This window comes from Phyllostomus hastatus, unplaced genomic scaffold, assembly GCF_019186645.2.
Source record: "Phyllostomus hastatus isolate PE091 unplaced genomic scaffold, TTU_PhHast_1.1 phas_scaffold_1066, whole genome shotgun sequence".
In the NCBI taxonomy this organism is placed as follows: domain Eukaryota; kingdom Metazoa; phylum Chordata; class Mammalia; order Chiroptera; family Phyllostomidae; genus Phyllostomus; species Phyllostomus hastatus.
This window is the reverse complement of record NW_025334004.1, coordinates 27516056-27534138: the sequence shown is the minus strand read 5'-3', so window position 1 is coordinate 27534138 and position 18083 is coordinate 27516056. Positions and strand designations below refer to the sequence as shown.

At 44.7% G+C, this 18083-nt stretch overlaps 1 protein-coding gene across 2 annotated transcripts in view; it reads left to right on the top strand.

Moving 5' to 3' along the window:
- The window catches only part of LOC123828871 (minichromosome maintenance complex binding protein), a 30520-nt gene that overhangs the window by 1664 nt on the left and 10773 nt on the right, over positions 1–18083 (top strand). For both annotated transcript variants that reach the window (XM_045854311.1, XM_045854310.1), the window contains exons 2-7: positions 7758–7843; positions 8454–8594; positions 8723–8764; positions 11101–11202; positions 14818–14962; positions 17417–17568. In XM_045854311.1, coding sequence (XP_045710267.1) covers positions 7758–7843; positions 8454–8594; positions 8723–8764; positions 11101–11202; positions 14818–14962; positions 17417–17568 — 668 coding nt within the window. The remainder of the gene's footprint in view (positions 1–7757; positions 7844–8453; positions 8595–8722; positions 8765–11100; positions 11203–14817; positions 14963–17416; positions 17569–18083) is intronic.

Below are 18083 nucleotides of genomic sequence, written 5' to 3'. Positions count from 1 at the left end.
GAAGGGCTTTGAGGAAGGGGCAGATATCTCTCCACTAAATCCTAGTAATTGATGTTCAGAACGAATACTGGAACCCATAATCGATGTCCAAAATAATGGCCCATGCTGTGGAGTGAACATTAAGTTGCCCAGTTGGTTTACCAGGGCGCAGGTACATCAAAAGTATAAACTTTAGGGGCTTAAAGGGTGAAGTTCCAGTTACTGGTCTTGAGAAAATTTTATTTATGAGAAATACCTCATATCCTAGTTGTGCTGGATAAATGAGAAGATTTTATATTTGATAGAGATTTGAATGTATTTGTGTCAGGTTTTGTCTCCTAAGTGTACAGTCCGAAGGGGCACATCTCATCGCGATACAGGAAGGTTATCATTTGCACATACAGTGCTGACTTTAATGAAGTTTGAAAATTTTGTGAATTGTCCTGGCTAGTGTGGCTCAGTGGATTGAGCACTGCCCTGAGAACTGAAAGGTCACTGGTTCGATTCCTGGTTAGGGCACGTGCCTGGGTTGCGAGCCAGGTCCCTGGTTGGAGGTGTGCGAGAAACAACCCCATGTTGATGTTTCACTCCCTGTCTCCCTCCCTTCCCCTCTCTCTAAAAGCAAGTAAATAAAATCTTTAAAAAAAAGAAAATTTTGTGAATTGTTGTGGGGACCTGGACCTTGTTGATGGACATCCCCCCCAGAAAGTCTTGTTCCCATATAGGTTGTATGTTACAGAGAAGAAACTAATACTGTCTTGTAGCCAGGACTTTTTCCAGAAGCCGTTCTGACGTGTATGTATGTTTTGCTCTTATTTTTCTGTCACTGTGAGTATATTGAATACCTTTTTAATAAAGCACTATGGGCATGTTCGGTGAGATGTCAGGTGTTAAACTTCTAGACTCGGGATTAGTAGGAAATGGTTTTAAATCAGTTTTCCCACCAGATAGGAAAGTAATGCACATCTGTTGTGGGTTATGACCCCTTTCTTGGTTCCATCCCTGCCTTAGCTCTCAGACCTCATCACCACATTACCCCTGACATTGAACCCTCTTTCCTGTCTTTGACTTTGAATCTTGCCTCTAGGCCTCTGCATCCGCTGTTTCCTTTGCCTGGTCCTCCTTTCCATCCCCCTTCCACATTTCCACACATTTCCTGGCTCAATCTTACTCTTCCTTTGGGAACCTAAGTTCAGTACCCCTGTGCAATGCTACTCAAGGAATCTGTGTTGTGTCCTAGAAATTAGAAATTAGCATGTATCTTGGGTTCCTTTGCTGGATTTTGACTCTTTATTTTTAGAGGGGAAAAGGAGGGAGAAAGAGAGAGAGAAACATCAATGTGTGGTTGCCTCTTGTGCACTCCTGCTCCCTACTGGGACCTGGCCTGTGACCCAGGCATGTGCCCTGACTGGGAATCGAACTGGCAACCCTTTGGTTCACAGGCCTGTGCTCAAATCACTGAGCTACATCAGCCAGGGGTGCTTAGTTGTCTTTAACTTCATTTGAAACAAATTGGTTGGATCGTATTGTGACAGCTGTCATATTAGCTTGCATTTAAAAAAAAAAAAAAGACCAAACATCAAAATTGGTGAATGTTTGTGTAGCCATTTTAATAATGAAGGTAGAAGATGATACTCAACATTTTCGGTGTATTATGCTTCATTATTTCAAGAAAGGTAAAAACACAACTGAAATGCAAAGAAAGATTTGTGCAGTGTATGGAGACAGTTCTATGACTGATCTAATGTGTCAGAAGTGGTTTGTGAAGTTTCTTGGTACTATTGACATTCTGGTAAAATAACTCTTTGCTATGGGGCTGTCTTATACGTTGGAAGATGTTTAGCAGTACCCCTGACCTCTGCCCACTAGAAGCCAATAGCGGGAGACAGCTGACACACTCAAAATATCCCAATCAATGAAGTTATTCATGAAAATGGAAAATGTCTTTTATTTTACAGAAAGCACTAAACAGACTTTTTGGCCAACCCAAAATGAAATTTTTTGTGCACCTTCATAAAAATGCCTTTCATGTTTAATGTCTACTCCACACATATAAAAGATTTTATGTGCAGGACATTGAGTCCAAGGCTTAAATTAAGATTTAGGAATACTTTAGTTCAGCAGGTCTCTACTGGGTTCTATTATGTGCATAATGCTAATGAGTCAGATCCCCAGTGACTGTTCATTTAGTGACCCATATTAAATTGCTTTCCTTAAGCAAAGGCAGGAATCTTAATTTTTTTTTAAAAAAGACAGTTCTGTACACTTTTTTCTTTTAACAGTTTTTTTATTTAAAATAAATTTTCTTTATTTGAATTGATTAAAAACTTGAATTAATTACTGCTGTTAATTTCAGGAGTGGGAATGCTTATCAATTCTGATTCTTTTACTGTATTCTGCTCCGATTGTTGGTTGAGTCGAGATTATTATTTTTGGTTATGTTTAAGGTGCTTGGGTTGTATCTAACAGAACTAGAGGGAAAAAAGCAGTGGGGTGTGGAGGATGGCGGGAAGGAGTATTTTTAGTGTTTTAAAAGATTTAAAGCAGTAAGAAAGTAGACTAAAAGTCAGTGTGCTTTTCTGCTGTCACTGTGATCCTAAACACAAATCACCCCCTTCTGTCTGTGCCCACCGTGGAGCTCTCCCCTACTGTCCTGCCCTTGGTAGACCGCTCAAAAGAAAAGGAGTTTGTCTTAACGCCGGGAGAACCCGTAGGCAGGGGGCGTGGCTTAGTATCCCGAAAGACTGTGGAGTAGATCAGGAGGAGCTGGAAAGCTAGCAGGACTCCACGCAGCTCCCACATTCACTTGTTCTTGGTCAGCACCTTCTATTTCATCCCAGATTCCAGGGTTGTTGACTCCGATTGGCCCGGCATGGGGTCAGGAGTCCACTCCTGCGCTCATCAGCGATGGCCAGAGCACAGTTCCTCAGGACAGACGTGGCTGTTGAGACCCACACCTCAACCGGGTGGGGGGCAAGTTCTTAGAGAAGAATAGATTGGGTGGCTGTGGCCAAAGGTGGTATTATGTATGTGTGAATTTTTAACTTGTTAAATAACCTGTACATGGTTGCAAAAACATGATGCTATTAGGTAAAGTATGGCATGCAATGGAACGTTATTTTCAGTAATAAAAAGAAATCCAGTGCTGCTGATGCATGCTGCAGCATAAACGTGGAAAATATGCTAAGTGAAAGAAGCCAGATGCAAAAGATGTATACCTATGCTCTAAGAGTCTTACAGTTTTAGCTCTTACACTGGGGTCTTTGACCCACTTTGAATTAATTTTTGTATGAGCTAGGGATCCAAACTCATTCTTTTGCATGTGGATATCCAGTTGTCCCAGGACCATTTGGTTTTGGTTTATTTTTTACATTTACCAGTTTGTTGTAAAAGCATAAAATATACAGAAAAACCGCCAGATGAAGCAGCACATAGGGTGAGGTCCAGAAGGGTCCCTGGTTCAGGAGCTTTGTCCATTGAGGGGCATGAGGTGTGCTGCCCTCCCAGCACGCGGGTGCTTCCGCCAGACCGAGTCTCGTCTCATCCCACCGAACACCGAACACCGAACGGCTTTGGCACCTTTGTCTGCCCCCCCACCCACACACATACACACCATTGCTATTATTTCCAAACCCTCCGTTCCATCCCACTGGTCTGTGTGTTGGACCTTTTGCCGGAACCGTGTTGTCCTGATGACTGTAGCTTTGTATTAAGTTTTGAAATCAGGAAGTATGAGTCCACCTTTGTTCCTTTGCAGAATAGCTCTAGCTCTTCAGAGTCCCTTGCGTTTCCGTGTGACTTTAGAATCAGAGTGTCCATTTCAGCAAAAAAGGCAGCATTTTGATAGAAATGACATTGGATCTGTAGTGCTTTTTTACAGTTCTTTTTATAACGTAGAACAGTTAAGATTACAGGCTCGAGAGCCAGACTGCTGCTTAACCCCAGGACCCTCCCCAGAGTAGGTGGCTCCCCGGGTGGGTAATTTTTAACACTCCCTTCTTTTTACTACAGTGTTATGTTCGGTAATGGTCGTGTACCAGAGCTATTCACAATTACGCTGTTTCAAAATCGATGCAGACAGCATAGTTTTATCACCTCCCCCTGCCCCCACCCCCACTTTAGAATTTTGTTGTTTGAGTTCTAGTGTATCGATGTGCTTCCATGTTGGTGTGGGTTTCACACTTCAGATTTGAATAATTTTGTTTTAATTGTTAATTCTTTGAAATAAGAGTAACTTCCCAAATCCCTGCAGGACAAAAATGCTCAATTCTTTACCCAGTAATATTTATAACTACTTAATAGCTTGAATTTTGGTCTTTGGTTATGGTTTGATATAATATTTTATGTAAAGAATTATCTGGCAACTAATAAGAGAATTCAAATAAAATGGAAACCTCTGAAAAAGACAAATTAGGCAATTACCAAATCGTCCACTGATTCATTCTTGACTCATTCAAGCATTTTCTTGATTCATTCTTTAGTTTTAAAGCAAGTAACAGTTTAAAAAGAATATATTTCTGTATTAAAGCTAGTATTCAAATTCACTAAACCATTTCATGTATGAGCTAAAATTTCTCAATACTTTCACTGTTTTAAACATTAAATGCGAAAACCCCACGTTGTCTCGTAGAAGACAGAACTGAAGTAACTCAGGTCGTTTCTTCATCTGCACGATCACTGTGTCACTGTTAACTTCAGATGGGTTGTAGAAAGGGAGGACTCCAGATGACCACGGGCTGGGGGTGCTACCTGTGCCTAAGCAAGTTCCGACTGTCCTGGACCACGTAGAGCTTTACTCTCCAGACAGGTCCGCGTAACTGAGGATGATTCCCTGGAATAGGTTATGTGCAGAATGCAGTGCTTGTGAAAGAATAAGTAGTAAAAATTGTGCTAATTTGACACTCCCATACATACTAAAACTCAGAAGTAACAATTGTTTAGGATTGAGACCAACAAAAGCTTTTCCGAGGAAGAATGTTTTATCACTGATATTGTTTAGAGTTGCAAATACAAGGTGTTGATAAAAGCAGACAGACTTTTAGTTGGTTTTATTATTTTTAAATTCTCTGCAGGAGCCCTGGCTGGTGTGGCTCAATGGATTGAGTGCCAACCTGCGAACCAAAGGGTCGCCGGTTCAATTCCTAGTCTAGGATACATAGCTGGGTTGCAGGTCAGATCTCCATAGGGGGTGCACGAGAGGCAACCACACATATTTTACTATCTGTAAAATGGGTATAAGAGATTCCATAGGCCTGTCGTATGGATTAAATGAGATGCTGCATGTGAAGTACTTAGAATAGTGCCTGGCATGATCTTGAGAGTTCATAAACATTAGCTACATTACTTTGCTATAACTTACAAAGATTATTCTGAAAAAAGTGTGTGTGTCTCAGTTACCTTTCCCCTGTCCTGGTTTTGAAGACTTTATTGTTTTAGAGCTGTTTTAGATTGACAGCAAAAACGAGTGGAAGATACAAAAATTTCCCATGTACCTCCCCCCACACACATGCACAGCCTCTCCCACTAGACGGTACATTTGTCCCAGTCGATGCACCTACACTGACACATCATTATCACCCGAAGTTCATCGTTTACATTGGGGTTCATTCCTGGTGCTGTGCCCTCCCTGGCTCTGGACGAAACACGTGTCCGTCATCATAAGGGAAGACATAAAATGTAAATGCACCTGACAGCTGAGCTTCAAAATACATGGAGTAAAAACCGACAGAACTGAAAGGAAAAATAAAACCACAGTTACAGCTGGAGATTTCACTACTCCTCGCTGGGTACTCTGTAGACCTCTAGTGGGCAGAAAAGCAGCGAGGATGTAGGAGAACCGCGCACTGCCGTCGGCCAGGTGGGTCTCGTTGACACGTGTGACACACCAGCGGCAGCAGTCTGCACGTCCTTCTCAAGTGCACAGGGAACATTCAGCAAGGTCAACCACATCCTGGGTCACAGAGCAAATACTAACAAACCTCGAAGAACCGAAATCCTCCGTTTTGTTCCGACCGTTATAAAATTAGGTTAGAAATGGTAATAGAAAGGTGACGAGAACATAGGGGTGCATATACTCTTCCTAATCGGTATTTCGGGGTTCTCAGGATATATTCCCAGCAGTGAGATTGCCGGGCCAAACCGCAGATCCAGTTTCAGTTTTCTGAGGACCCTCCACACTGTCCGCCGTGGCTGCGCCAGCCCGCATGCCTGCTGACAGTGCGTGAGGGGGTCCCTTTCCTCCGCACCCTCGCCGGCACTCGTCTGTTGATTTATTGATGGTGGCCATTCATTCTGTCGGGTGTGAGGTGGTACCTCATTGGGGTTTTAATTTGCATCAGTCTGATGATTAGTGACATTGAACTTTTTTTTTTTCCATATGTCTATTGGCCGTTTATTCTCTTTGGAGAAGTGTCCGTTCAGGTCCTTTGCCCATTTTTTAATAGGGTTGTTTGTCTTCCTGGTTTTGAGTTGTGTAAGTTCTTTATATATTTTGGAAATGTAACGCCTATCAGCTCTATCATTGGTGAACATGTTCTCCAGGCAGCACCCCTGTGTTCACAGCAGTGCTATTTACAACAGCCATGGTCTGGAGTCCGCCCAAGCACCCATCAGTAGATGAGTGGATAAAAATGATGCGGTATATCTATACAGTGGAATACCCTGCGGCTGTGAAGAAGAAGGAGCTCTTAAAGAAAGAAAAAAAACCCTGATAAATTGGACTTAATAAAAATCAAAGCCTCATCAAAAGATGCCATTAAGAATGTTAAGAAAGTTGCAGATTAGGAGAAACTATTTGTCTTACATATATCTGACAAAAGACTTACATCCAGTCTACACAAAGAATTAGCACCTCAGTTCCCCGGCCCCTTAAACTAGAGTAAGACCGCGCGCAGGGGTGCCCAAGTTCAGCTAGCCGAGAACTCAGAGGAAATGGGATAGAGCGGCATGTGTACGCTAAGCAGGACTGTGGTTGCAAGTGCCCCAGCTTGGTTCTACTTAAGCTGGAAAGACAAATGCATGTCTCAGCAACATAAGTCATGAGTGGGCTGCCGTGTCAGGCTCAGGTGCAGCCCAGTAATTAAACCATGTCTGCAGGAGTCTGCCTCCTACTCCGTTGTCCTCCGGAAGAGCTCGTTTTGGGGCGGATCGTGGTTCCCGTGGCCATGTGCAGCTTCCAGGCACTTTGTGCTCCAAGCACTGGTGGTACTCATCCTGTCCTTGCTCTACATCCAGAGCAGTGATGTTCAACCTCCTTTATCTTATGGCGCACCCCAGCTACTGAAATTCTGTGGCATGCCCGTTGAAAACCGCCGTTCTAGAGTATGCCGATCCTGTGTGCATCCGCATGCTTCAGCTCTGCTTTCTTTCAAGGCCCAGCTCAACACCCCCTCCATCAGAAGCGCACTCAGAGATTCTTGACCTGCATTAGTTTTTCTTCTTTGCTGTGGCTGCTTCTCTTTCAAAACCCTAGCCTGTCTTTGCTCTGAGTTCCTTCAGCTCTCAGTGTCCTTGTAGAACCTGGTGGAGTGCTGGGCGCACAGAGGCTTAATAAATAATGGGTGGTTATTGTCTGCTTGATCTTTTTTGGGGGGGGGTTGTCTAAGGCAACCCCTTCATTGTCCAGCAGTACCAGATGTCTGTAAGCTGGCCTTTACTAAGAATATAGGGGGCGGCGTCTGGCCTTGTGTGCGCAGGGCCTCGTGAACTTGGCACTCGCCCGAGATGGTCTGTTATTTTATACTGTAGCTTTGCCTTTGAAAAGTGTATTTGTCTTTCAGCCCAAAATGGAGTTAATCCTGACTGGGAGAAGAAAGTGATTGAATATTTTAAAGGAAAGCTGAAGGAAAATAATGCTCCTAAATGGGTGAGTGTATTATTGTTCTTTGTCGGGGGGGTGGGGGTGGGGGGTTAGGCTGACTTCCATTCTCTCAGGACAGCACTAACCCACATATAATTTTAAAACAGAAATTAATGTATTCTGCCTTCTGCCTTCAGTGCTGTAAGTGATACGTATGAAAAGATTTTGGTCTCTTGCAACTTAAGCTTAAACTCAGCCAATGAGATGTTTCTGTATTGATGCCTCTAGGTGGCAGTAACTGACTATGTTACTTTCTAAGGACAAAAGCGGTAGTTGTGAAAGCTCCGATTATTACTCATTTAAACAGAACTGGCATGTACTAGTCTTAAAAGAAGAGCTCAGCGAAGCCAGTGGCTTTCCGCTGCTCAGGAAGCGATCAGAAGGAAAAGCGCTTTGTTTGCCAGACAGATGCCGCTGTGCAAACTTGGAGGAACTGGGAAGTAGTTTGTCCAGCAGTTACTGTGCTGTGTTGACCATTGGCGGGACTGGCTTCCCAGCGGGGCTGCGTTCAGTGCCTGTGGTTGCGGGTCTGGGCTGGATGTAACGTGTATGTGTGTGTATGAGCTTGGTGTTTTATAGACACAATGCCTTATTGACGGGTTCGTTTTCCTTTCAGGTACCATCGTTGAATGAGGTTCCCCTTCATTATTTGAAACCTAACAGTTTCGTGAAGTTTCGCTGCATGATTCAGGATATGTTCGACCCTGAGTTCTACATGGGAGTCTATGAAACGGTTAACCAGAACACAAAAGCACGTGTATGTGTAGCTTTTTGTTATGGAACTTTTTGTTTATAATCAGTGGTATTAATGTTGTTCTTGTGTTATGGTAGTTTCGAATTAAATGTGTTGCTATAATTCTGTTATCCTTTGTTTTTGGGCCATAGGTTCTTCATTTTGGAAAATACAGAGATATAGCAGAATGTGGGGTAGGTATCCTTAAGATCTATAAAACATTTTTAATGAGAAATTTTGCCTAAGCAGAGAATTTATTACTTTCTTTTGATTGATCTTGAATTTATCTAGTATATAAATAAGTTCTAAGAAATCCCATGAAATGTTTTTGCCTTTATTTTTTTTTTTTTTTACAGTTTTGGCTTCTAAAAATCTCTTAGAAGGTAGAATGTTACAAATGATGAAACTAATTTCTTTTCCCAAGATCTATGTACTTGGTTAAAAAAAATTACAGCCCTGGCTGGCGTAGCTCAGTGGATTGAGCGCGGGCTGGGAACCAAAGTGTCCCAGGTTCGATTCCCAGCCAGGGTACATTCCTGGGTTGCAGGCCATAACCCCCAGCAACCGCACATTGATGTTTCTCTCTCTCTCTCTCTCTCTCCCCCTTCCCTCCCTAAAAATAAAATAAATAAATAAAATCTTTAAAAAAAAAATTACAGATTACATTAAATTCTTTAAAAATGAAAGTGGAAGATTAGCTTTGGGTTTAACGCTTGCTTATTAAATTTGATCAAGATCTTCCTGCTTTCCCAGGGAGAAAAGAAGCTTTTTTGATAAAAGGAAGTGATAGATGCCCTCTTACATATCAGCATGGGAGAGGGAAGAAGGCAGGATACTGGGTATCATTACAGTTGTGAAAGGATCAGTCTTGCAGTAGAAACTTACTGGAAGAGCAATTACAGTAGAACACATATCTACATTTTAAAAAACTACTTTTCTGATAATGAACAACACGCTTAATTTAATTTCATTCAGAACCTGTTCAATATACCTGGCATTGTAACTGGGGAAAGTTATGAATTTATTTCTAGTTTAATAGTAGGAAAGGATTATCAGCATATCAAAATAAATACATTAACCAAAAATGTCTCCCATTTTATGCTCTTTGTGTATTTTCCATGTGGTCCTGTTAAAACACAGGCAGTAACTGTCAATTTTGGAAGGAATTGGTTGAGCAGGCGGTGCTTAGGCAGGGCCTTAGCACAAAGTGGGGGCCTGGGTAGAGTCACCTCCATTCTGGGTCTGATTGTCTGCTGTGCAGATCCATACTTTCAGTCTAATCAGGTTTTCTAGGGCTTTCTCCCCCCGCCCCCCCATTCTGGAAGTCAGATTCCCGCTTACTCAAACCTCGCTAGGTCGGTTTGTAATGCCTAATCCCAGCTCATTGGTTCTCGGGATTTGTTTCTCATTGAACAAAGTGTTCCAGTTCAGTGGCCCAGTACAGATGGTTTGGGAAGTTGCCGAAAAGAGTTTATTAAACAAAAGCGTGACTTCCTACAATTCTTTAGAGCAATGGGCTCATGAAAGATGAATTTGTTTAATCTTACACATGATGGCCCTTGGGTCTCCCAGTGTATTTTTACTTCTAGAGCGTTTCCATAGGGTAAAATGTTCTCCCAAGTGTGACATCTCAACTTCTAAATGCTTATTGAACCTGCTGTTGAAGGAGCTCTGAGCCTCACATTAGGCTGATAGCGAACACACAGCTTTTTCTAGTACGCAGTGCAGTGTTACCGTACCTCAGCGTCTGGACGCCGGGAAGTAAAAGAGATGCGACCGTCCAGCCGTGACGTGACGCTGCCAGAGGCAGAGAGACCGTCGGTGCTGCCGTGCGGCCAGAGTCAGGAGTGAAAGCACTGTGCCAGGAAAGGGGCTTGGGCCTGGAGAGAAAGAAACAGAAAAACCCAGCTTGTAAATATTATCTCAGGCTCAAACTTGATGTCTTTTGGGTCTCTTTTTTTTCCGCTCTACATAATGGAATGGAATCCTTTTAAGAGAATTTTCTGTACTATAAAATTATATGTTTATTAAAGTAATTTTTAAAAGTTAAATCTTGAGACCTTTCACCTTTTAGCACTTGATAAGCATGTGTGAAATAAAGGATGTTTTTCTAGGGAATAATAGCTGAGTCTTGGGTCTCACCTTGGAGCTACCTCATAATTATGAGTACTTCGTTACATTTATTTTTTTCTAGGTTGATTCTGATACATTTCCTATGAAAGAGACAGTGCGATTACCATATGCATTGTCTAGAACATCCTGTGTATTAAAGGATTTAATCTTGTACTGTGGAGTGTTGTGTATTATGGATTTGAGGGAAGATAATAGACTGATCACTGCATGCAAAATGATTTTATGTCAGTGTTCTTTAAAAAAGGACACTTTGGATTTAGTAGCTGCTTGTTAATTCACCTCTTGATGTGAAATAATTTACTGTGGTTTTATAAATAACACAAAAATATGGTAGTTGATTTTTTTTTACATTTTTTCTTAACAAAATTTAAAAAACTATTTTTTGTGCACATCACAGCCTCAGCAAGAAGTGGATTTAAACTCTCCACGAACTACCACTTTGGAGAGACAGACTTTCTACTGTGTTCCAGTGCCTGGAGAATCCGTGTGGGTAAAAGAAATATCCTTTATCTGGACTTTCTTTTGTAATAAATGGTTCCTGATGATTTTCTTAATTGAAAAACCCATCATTTGGATTTTGAGTTTGTAAAAACTTAGACTTTTTACTCCAGTGAAGCTAGCTGTGGGCAGGGGTGGGGTGGGGGTGGGGTGGGGGGACCCCTATGAAGCAGTGAAGTACCCATTACTGAGAAACCGTAAAATTGTGGCACCTCCCTGTAGTGAGGTGCTAGTAAAGAGATTAAGGTAGATTTAAAGATTGAAAAAGAAGGCTACCATGGTAATTAAGTAAACAAGTTTCGAATCCTAACTAATTCTCATTTCCTTAAGGGAAAACAACATGTTGGTCCTTTTGGGAGGAGGTTGTGGAAACATCTTTTGTCTCCTTTTAATTTTCTTATTTAATTTTTTTAGTAATTATTTTAGGCACAGTTCATACACTGAAATGCATCGGTTTTGAGGGAACACTTCAGCGGTTTACACCCCAAGGTGAAGAGCTTGTGCCCAGGGTTCCCTTGTTCCCTTCTGCCTTTTTCTAGGCGCCGCCCCCAGCCCGCCCCCTCCCCCCCATTGCTGTGCTGACTTTTCACCGTAGCTTCAGTTTTACCTTCCGAATGTCCTGCACGTGGAACAACAGAGCGTGGAGCCTGGGGCTGATGTCTTTTATTGAGAATAATGCGTCTGAGACTCGCCCCAGTGTGTGCCGGCGGTTCACGCCTCCTGTCGCTAATGGTGCTCATTTATGCTCATTGTCTCCAATTCAAGGCCTGGCCTTTTCTTTGTAAGAGTATTTTCAATTCAGTTTTTAAAGAAGTTTTTTGTGTCACTCATGATAAGTTGCAGCTTTCTAGGAATTGTTTAAAATCATTCCGTCTCAGTCGTTGAATTTATGTGAAGAACATGAAGCTTTTCATATTTTCTTTTTCTTTTAATGTCTAGAGGACATCTAGCAGTGATCTCTTTTACTTCCAATAATATTAACTAATTTTCTCTTTTATTTATTTATTTTTTTAATCCTCACCCAGGGAAGGGTATGCTGACTGATTGTAGAGAGAGCGGAAGGGAGGGCGGGAGAGGGAGAGAAACACTGATTGGCTGCCTCTCGTTGGCGGCCCAGCTGGGGGCTGACCTGGCACCCCAGGCGTGTGCCTGGGCCAGGAATCGACCCACAGCCTTCCAGTTTACGGGACCACGTTCCAGCCCACTGAGCAGCACCGGCCAGGGCTCTTTCATTCTTGACCAGTGTCACCAGTAGTTTGTCAGAGAATCAACTTTTTATTTTAACTTTTTGGTTTTTGTTTCACAGATTTCTACTCTTTGGTAGTTTGGTTTTAATTCTTTTCCGCTGCTTCTCAAAGTGGCTTCTGAGATCATTCATTTCAAATCTTCCTCCTTTTCTAATATTAGCATTTAAAGCTATAAATTTCTCTCTCATCACTGCTTTAGTTGTAGTCCACAAGTTTTGTTTGTTTTCACTGTCATTTCAAAGTCTTCTCTGACCGCCCCGATCCCTGGTCTCTCCCGCACTGTGCCCGCATTGCCCCTCCTGTTCTTTGCGCTGTCCTTGCCTCACACGCACTGGACTTGCTGGAGAGCCCACGGCGTGTTCTTAGTTGTGCTTCGAACAATCAGTTGTCTCTTACATAAATGAAGAAATGAGAAAAATACGTACATATTTATGTACATATTTACTATTTCCAGCTCTCTTTATCTTATCTTTTATTGGAAGTAATTTCGCTTATTTTTTTTGAAGTACAGATCTTTTTGGTGGTGAATTGTCTTAGCTTTGAATGAACTAAAAAATCTCTTTAGTTTACCTTTACTTTTGAAGGATATTTTCATTGGATATGGAATTCTTGATTGGCAGGTACTTTCCCTCTCCAGCACTTTAATGGTATTAGTCCATTGTCTTCCAAAATATATTCCATTATTTTTTTAAGATTTAATTAATTTATTTTTTAGAGAGGGAGAAAGATAGGGAGAGAAATATCAATGTGTGGTTGCCTCCGGCATGACCTACAATGGGGACCGGGCCCACAACCCAGGCATGTGCCCTGACTGGGAATTGAACTAGTGACCTTTGGATTCCCAGGCCGGCACTCAGCCACCAGCCTGGGCTATTCCATTATTTCTGATGAAAGGTCAGCCATCATATTGTCATTGTTCCCCTGTGTGTAATGTCTCTGATTTTCCTCTTGCTGCCTCTGCGGTTTTCAGCAGTCGGACTGTGAGGGTCCTGGGTGTGGGTTTTTTGTGTTTGTCTTGCTTGGATTTTTCTGGCCTTTTGCATCTGTGGGTTGACATTTTCTCAGAAGATTTCAGCCTTTATTTCTTAAGCTGTTTTTCTGTCACAGTCTCTTCTCGTCGTCTTGTTCCCTGGGACTCCAGTCACATGACCGTAAGACGCCTTGTTGTTGCCCTCAGGCGACTGAGACTCTGTTCTTGTTTTTTTTCATTACGGATATTTTTGCAGTGGTAGGTTTTCCATTAGGCTCTCTTTCATTTCTCTGCTAAGATTCCTAATCTTTGACTCATCTCTGTCTTTTCTTTTAAAACTGTAAATTTTATAATTGCTTTGTAATATCCTGGTCTGCTAATTCCAACATCTGGGTCATCTCTGGGTTGGTTTTTCTGTTGACTCTTTTTAGTCCTGGTTACAGGTCATCTGTTCCTGCTTCTTCCTGTGTAATTAAAAGTATGTTGTTGTATGCCGATACAGTGTTTTAAGTATTGTGTGCTGATACAGTAGCTTAAGTGTGACGGCAAACATTGTAAGTTTGGTTTTGTCTTCACTTCAAGAACGTTGTGTTTTGTTTTACTGGGCGGGTGACTTAAGTGGGTCACTCTAACCTTGTCGAGGCTTGGCGTTGGGGTCCGCTGAGGTGGGTTTGGAGTAGCCCTCGCTGTGTGGGACATGGCTCTTACCCGAGCGACGTGCGCGTCTGAGTCTCGTCCAGATGCCCGGGGTGTTCAGCAGGGTCGAGTTCTCGGTGCTGTACAACTTCCAGAACCTCGCGCAGCTCCTCCCCACCCACTAGCTGTTCTCCGCCAGCCCCGGGGAGTCTTGCCTCGTGCGTGTCCATCCACAACGTGGTGTTCAGCCAGAGACCCGACTGCAGCCTGCGCAGGTTTCTGGGTCGTCTTCTGTCCTCTGCAGGGGGCGCCTCCCCCTGCAGCGCCGGCCCGCACGTGCCAGGTGCTGCAGCGGCCCTGGCCCTCGCGCTGTGTCTTCTCTGCCCGGCCGGAGTGGGGCCTTCACTTCTCTTTCGTTGCGGTTTAGGAAACGCCCCCAAGAGAGAGCTGGGCACAAAGTGGCGTTCGCCTGGGAAATCGCTCCTCCTCGTTCGAGGACCGTTACCTGGTGCTCCCTGTTGTCCGGTGCTTGAAAGGAGCCGCTTCCCGTCTTCGGTCCACGTTTACGGTTCTTTGCAGCGGGGGCAGGGGCATAGGCTAAGCTGTTAGGTCCTGCTGACCGGAACTGGACGTCCAGCCTTCTTTTAAAAATACATGTTAATCGGCACATTGCCGATTTAGCAGTCCATCATCAGTCACGTAACTAACGTCAGTTAGGGTGTTCCTCAGTACACGGTGGTCTTTCCTTAACCTTCCCTTGAACGCCTACACTAACGCCAGCCAAGCCCGAGTCACCCCTTCCACGTCGTACACGCCCAGCCGTCACAAGAGGAGCTACGAAGACGACGAAGACATGGACCTGCAGCCTCACAAGCAGAAGGACCAGCACGCGGGGGCCAGGCGGGCAGGTGGGTTGCCCTGGACTCCCGCTCTCCCTGCCTCGTCAGGTCTGTCTGCAGAGCGCAGCGTCGCACAGCGCAGCCCTGGATTCGGGGGCCAGCGGGGGCCGACAGCCTTGCTTCAGGGTCCTCAGAATTACAGGCGCTGCGGAGTTGCGGGCTGGGGAGTTTCTGCGGGACTCGGGTCCGACTGCACAGTAGGATCGTGTGGTGAGACGTGGCTGCTCCGCTGTCCGTTTGTAAGGGTCTCCAGTGGTTAGCTGCAACGGGTCTCTTCTCTCTAGGTTCATTTTTTTTAAATTTTATTGATTGTAGAGAGAGAGGAAGGGGGAGAGAGAGAGAAACATCGATGTACTATTCCACTTACGGACGCATTCACTGGTTGATTCTTGTACGTGCCCTGACCGCGTGGCAGGTCCACCTCGTGGCCCGTGGGGACGATGCTCTGCCCGACTGAGCTACCCAGCGAGGACGCTTCCTGTCCCTTCCTCTCTCAGCCCTCAGGCAGTGTGCAGGCGCAGTGGTTTGCCCTGAAAGTCATGTATTTTTGTCTGAAAACAGCCCTCCTCGCTGTCTTCTGGAACAGTGGCACCTGCATTCCAGTGAGACTGAAAGAGATCACCAGGACACACAGGCAGCCGTGACCACGGCATTGCCTATTCCTAGGGTGGCCCTTAGGAGAGGCACGGTTCTGTCCTGTTGCCTGCGCTTGCGGTGGCTTATTTCTTAAAACTCAACGAGTTTTGATTAAAACAGGGAGACCAGACATTGAAATTTTCTGAGAGCACGAGAGAATTTCGCAATGTGCGTATCAGTATTGATCTCCCCGGTGGCGGTTCTTACGTGTGGTGACTGTGTGTTGCGGCAGGTGGATGCGCTTCTCTTCGTGTCTCCTGTGTCCGCTCACTCCCTCTGTCCACCTGTGACGAGGTGGTGGGTGGAAGGGAGCGGGGGCGAAGCGAGGTAGCTCACGGGTCTCCCTCAGATCGGGTTGCGAGGGCAGACACAGGTCAGTGGTGAGCAGAGAATTCCTAGTGAACTTCACTTAACCATGTGTTAGTCTAGAATGCTTTCCTGTCTTTAACGTTGGGATGCTTTACAGTAAACATGTACACACGTCGTATTTTTCTCCACCTACCCCCAATGTCTATTAAAATTAGTGGTGTGTCGCAACAATAAACAATGGCGTCCAGGTCTTGGGTAATTCTGTCTTACCACGTAAGTAAGCACTTGCTGCCCCTTTCTGTTTCCTGCCCCGTTTGAATGCCACACTGCCGGGCTTTTAACTATTCATTCAAGTGCATTATTTCTGTAAAGTTTAACTTGTTGGTTTCTGGGCAGTCCTTCAGGCTATAAATATTTTTAACCTTTTTCTGAGAAGACTATAGATTCACAAACAGTTGTAAGAAATAATAGAGAGGGCCTGTATACCCTTGACCCAGTTTCCCCCAGCGGTAGGTTGCATCTTGTATAACTATAGTAGAATATCCTCTCACCAGGAAGCGGACTTTGATACAATCCATTGACTTTGTCCAGAATTCACGATTTTTACATGCACCTTTGTGTGTGTGTACTTGGCACTATGCAGTTTCATCACGGGTGGATGCATGTGCCTGCCACTGCAGGCAAGATTCGGGACAGCTGTTACTCGGGTTCCCCATGCCGCCCTTCTGTAAGCATGCCCACTCTCTCCTGCCCCCGCTGCCCCGGGTCCTTCGCCCTGGTGCCCACCAATCTGTTTCCCATCTCCGTGATTTTGTCGTTTGGAGGGTGCTCCGTGAATGGGCTCTCCCAGCATGTTAACTTGGGAGATCGCCGGTTTTCATTCGGCGGGATTCCCTTGAGCCCCGTCCAAGTGGTTCCAGGTGTCAGCAGCTCACTCCTCCTCGTTTCTGAGCCACAGCCTGTGGTGCGGCAGGCTGTGTGCTGATTCTCGTCGGTTGCCAGCCCTGAACGGTCGCAGTTTGGGGTGGAGGCTCTCTTTCAGGCGTCTCTGCACCCCCAACCACTAGTCTGATTCCTGGTACATAGTGGATGGTAATAACTATCTGGCAAAGGAATTTATTGCCGCGTGTTTTTATTCCGCTTACTACGTAGAAAACGGTCTTCTGCCAGGTGGTTCTGTTAGTCATTAGCCCGTGTATTCCTTAGGTCAGAGATGTCACAGAAACAATGCTAAATATTAACTTTTAAGAGTATTTACACTGGAAATTGGGGGGGGATTTGTTGCCATTTTAATGTAGGAGAAACAGTTATTATGTTTTCCAGGTCATCATCATAACAGTCTTCGTTCTTTTTATAGGTCAGGCCAAGGGCTTTGCTGATGCGGGTTACTTCCTTAAAAAGTTTGTGAGCTCAGACGCATCGTTTATGTCCAACTTGAAAGGCTCCTTGGGAAGGTGCTTTCTCTCCAGAAGGCCTTAGAAGCGGATGCTCTAAGCGCATGCTCTCCTTTGGATTTAGGGAATGTCGGTGGTCTGCAGTGGTGTGGCGAGCCGAAACGCCTGGAAACGGAAGCTTCCACCGGACGACAGCCGAACTCCCTGAGCCTCTCTCCCCCGTTTGACCTGAACTTCCCCCTGCCAGGAGAGAAGGGCCCTGCGTGCCTTGTGAAGGTAGACCTTCCGCAGACCGCCCTTGACGTAGATGAGTTACATGTCTAGAAACTACAACGGGAAACTTGGGATTGACGTCAGCTTCCTGTTGCTGCCTCAACAAGGCACCACAAACTTAGTGGCTTAAGAGAACAGACATGTATCTGCTTCCATCTAGGCTTTAGGTCGGCGTCTGACAGGGGTCTTCCTGGGGTAAAACTGAGGTGTCGGCGGGGCTGCATTTCTCTGGGGGAGAATCCGTGTTTCATTTTGCCTTTTACTGTTTCTAGAAGTGGCCACCCACCTTTCCTTGGTTTCTGGCCCCTTCCTCCACCTTCATAGCCAGCAACAGCGCATCTCTCCAACCATTTTTTTCCTAGTCCCATCTCCCTCGGGCCACAGGGAGAAAGGGCTCTCTGGTTTTAAGGGCCTGGTGATCAGATTGGGTCCGCCCAGCTGGTCCAGGATAATTTCCTTATCTCGGGGTTCTGAAGTTAGTCACTCTTGCTTATGAAGGAGTAGTCACAGAGTTCAGG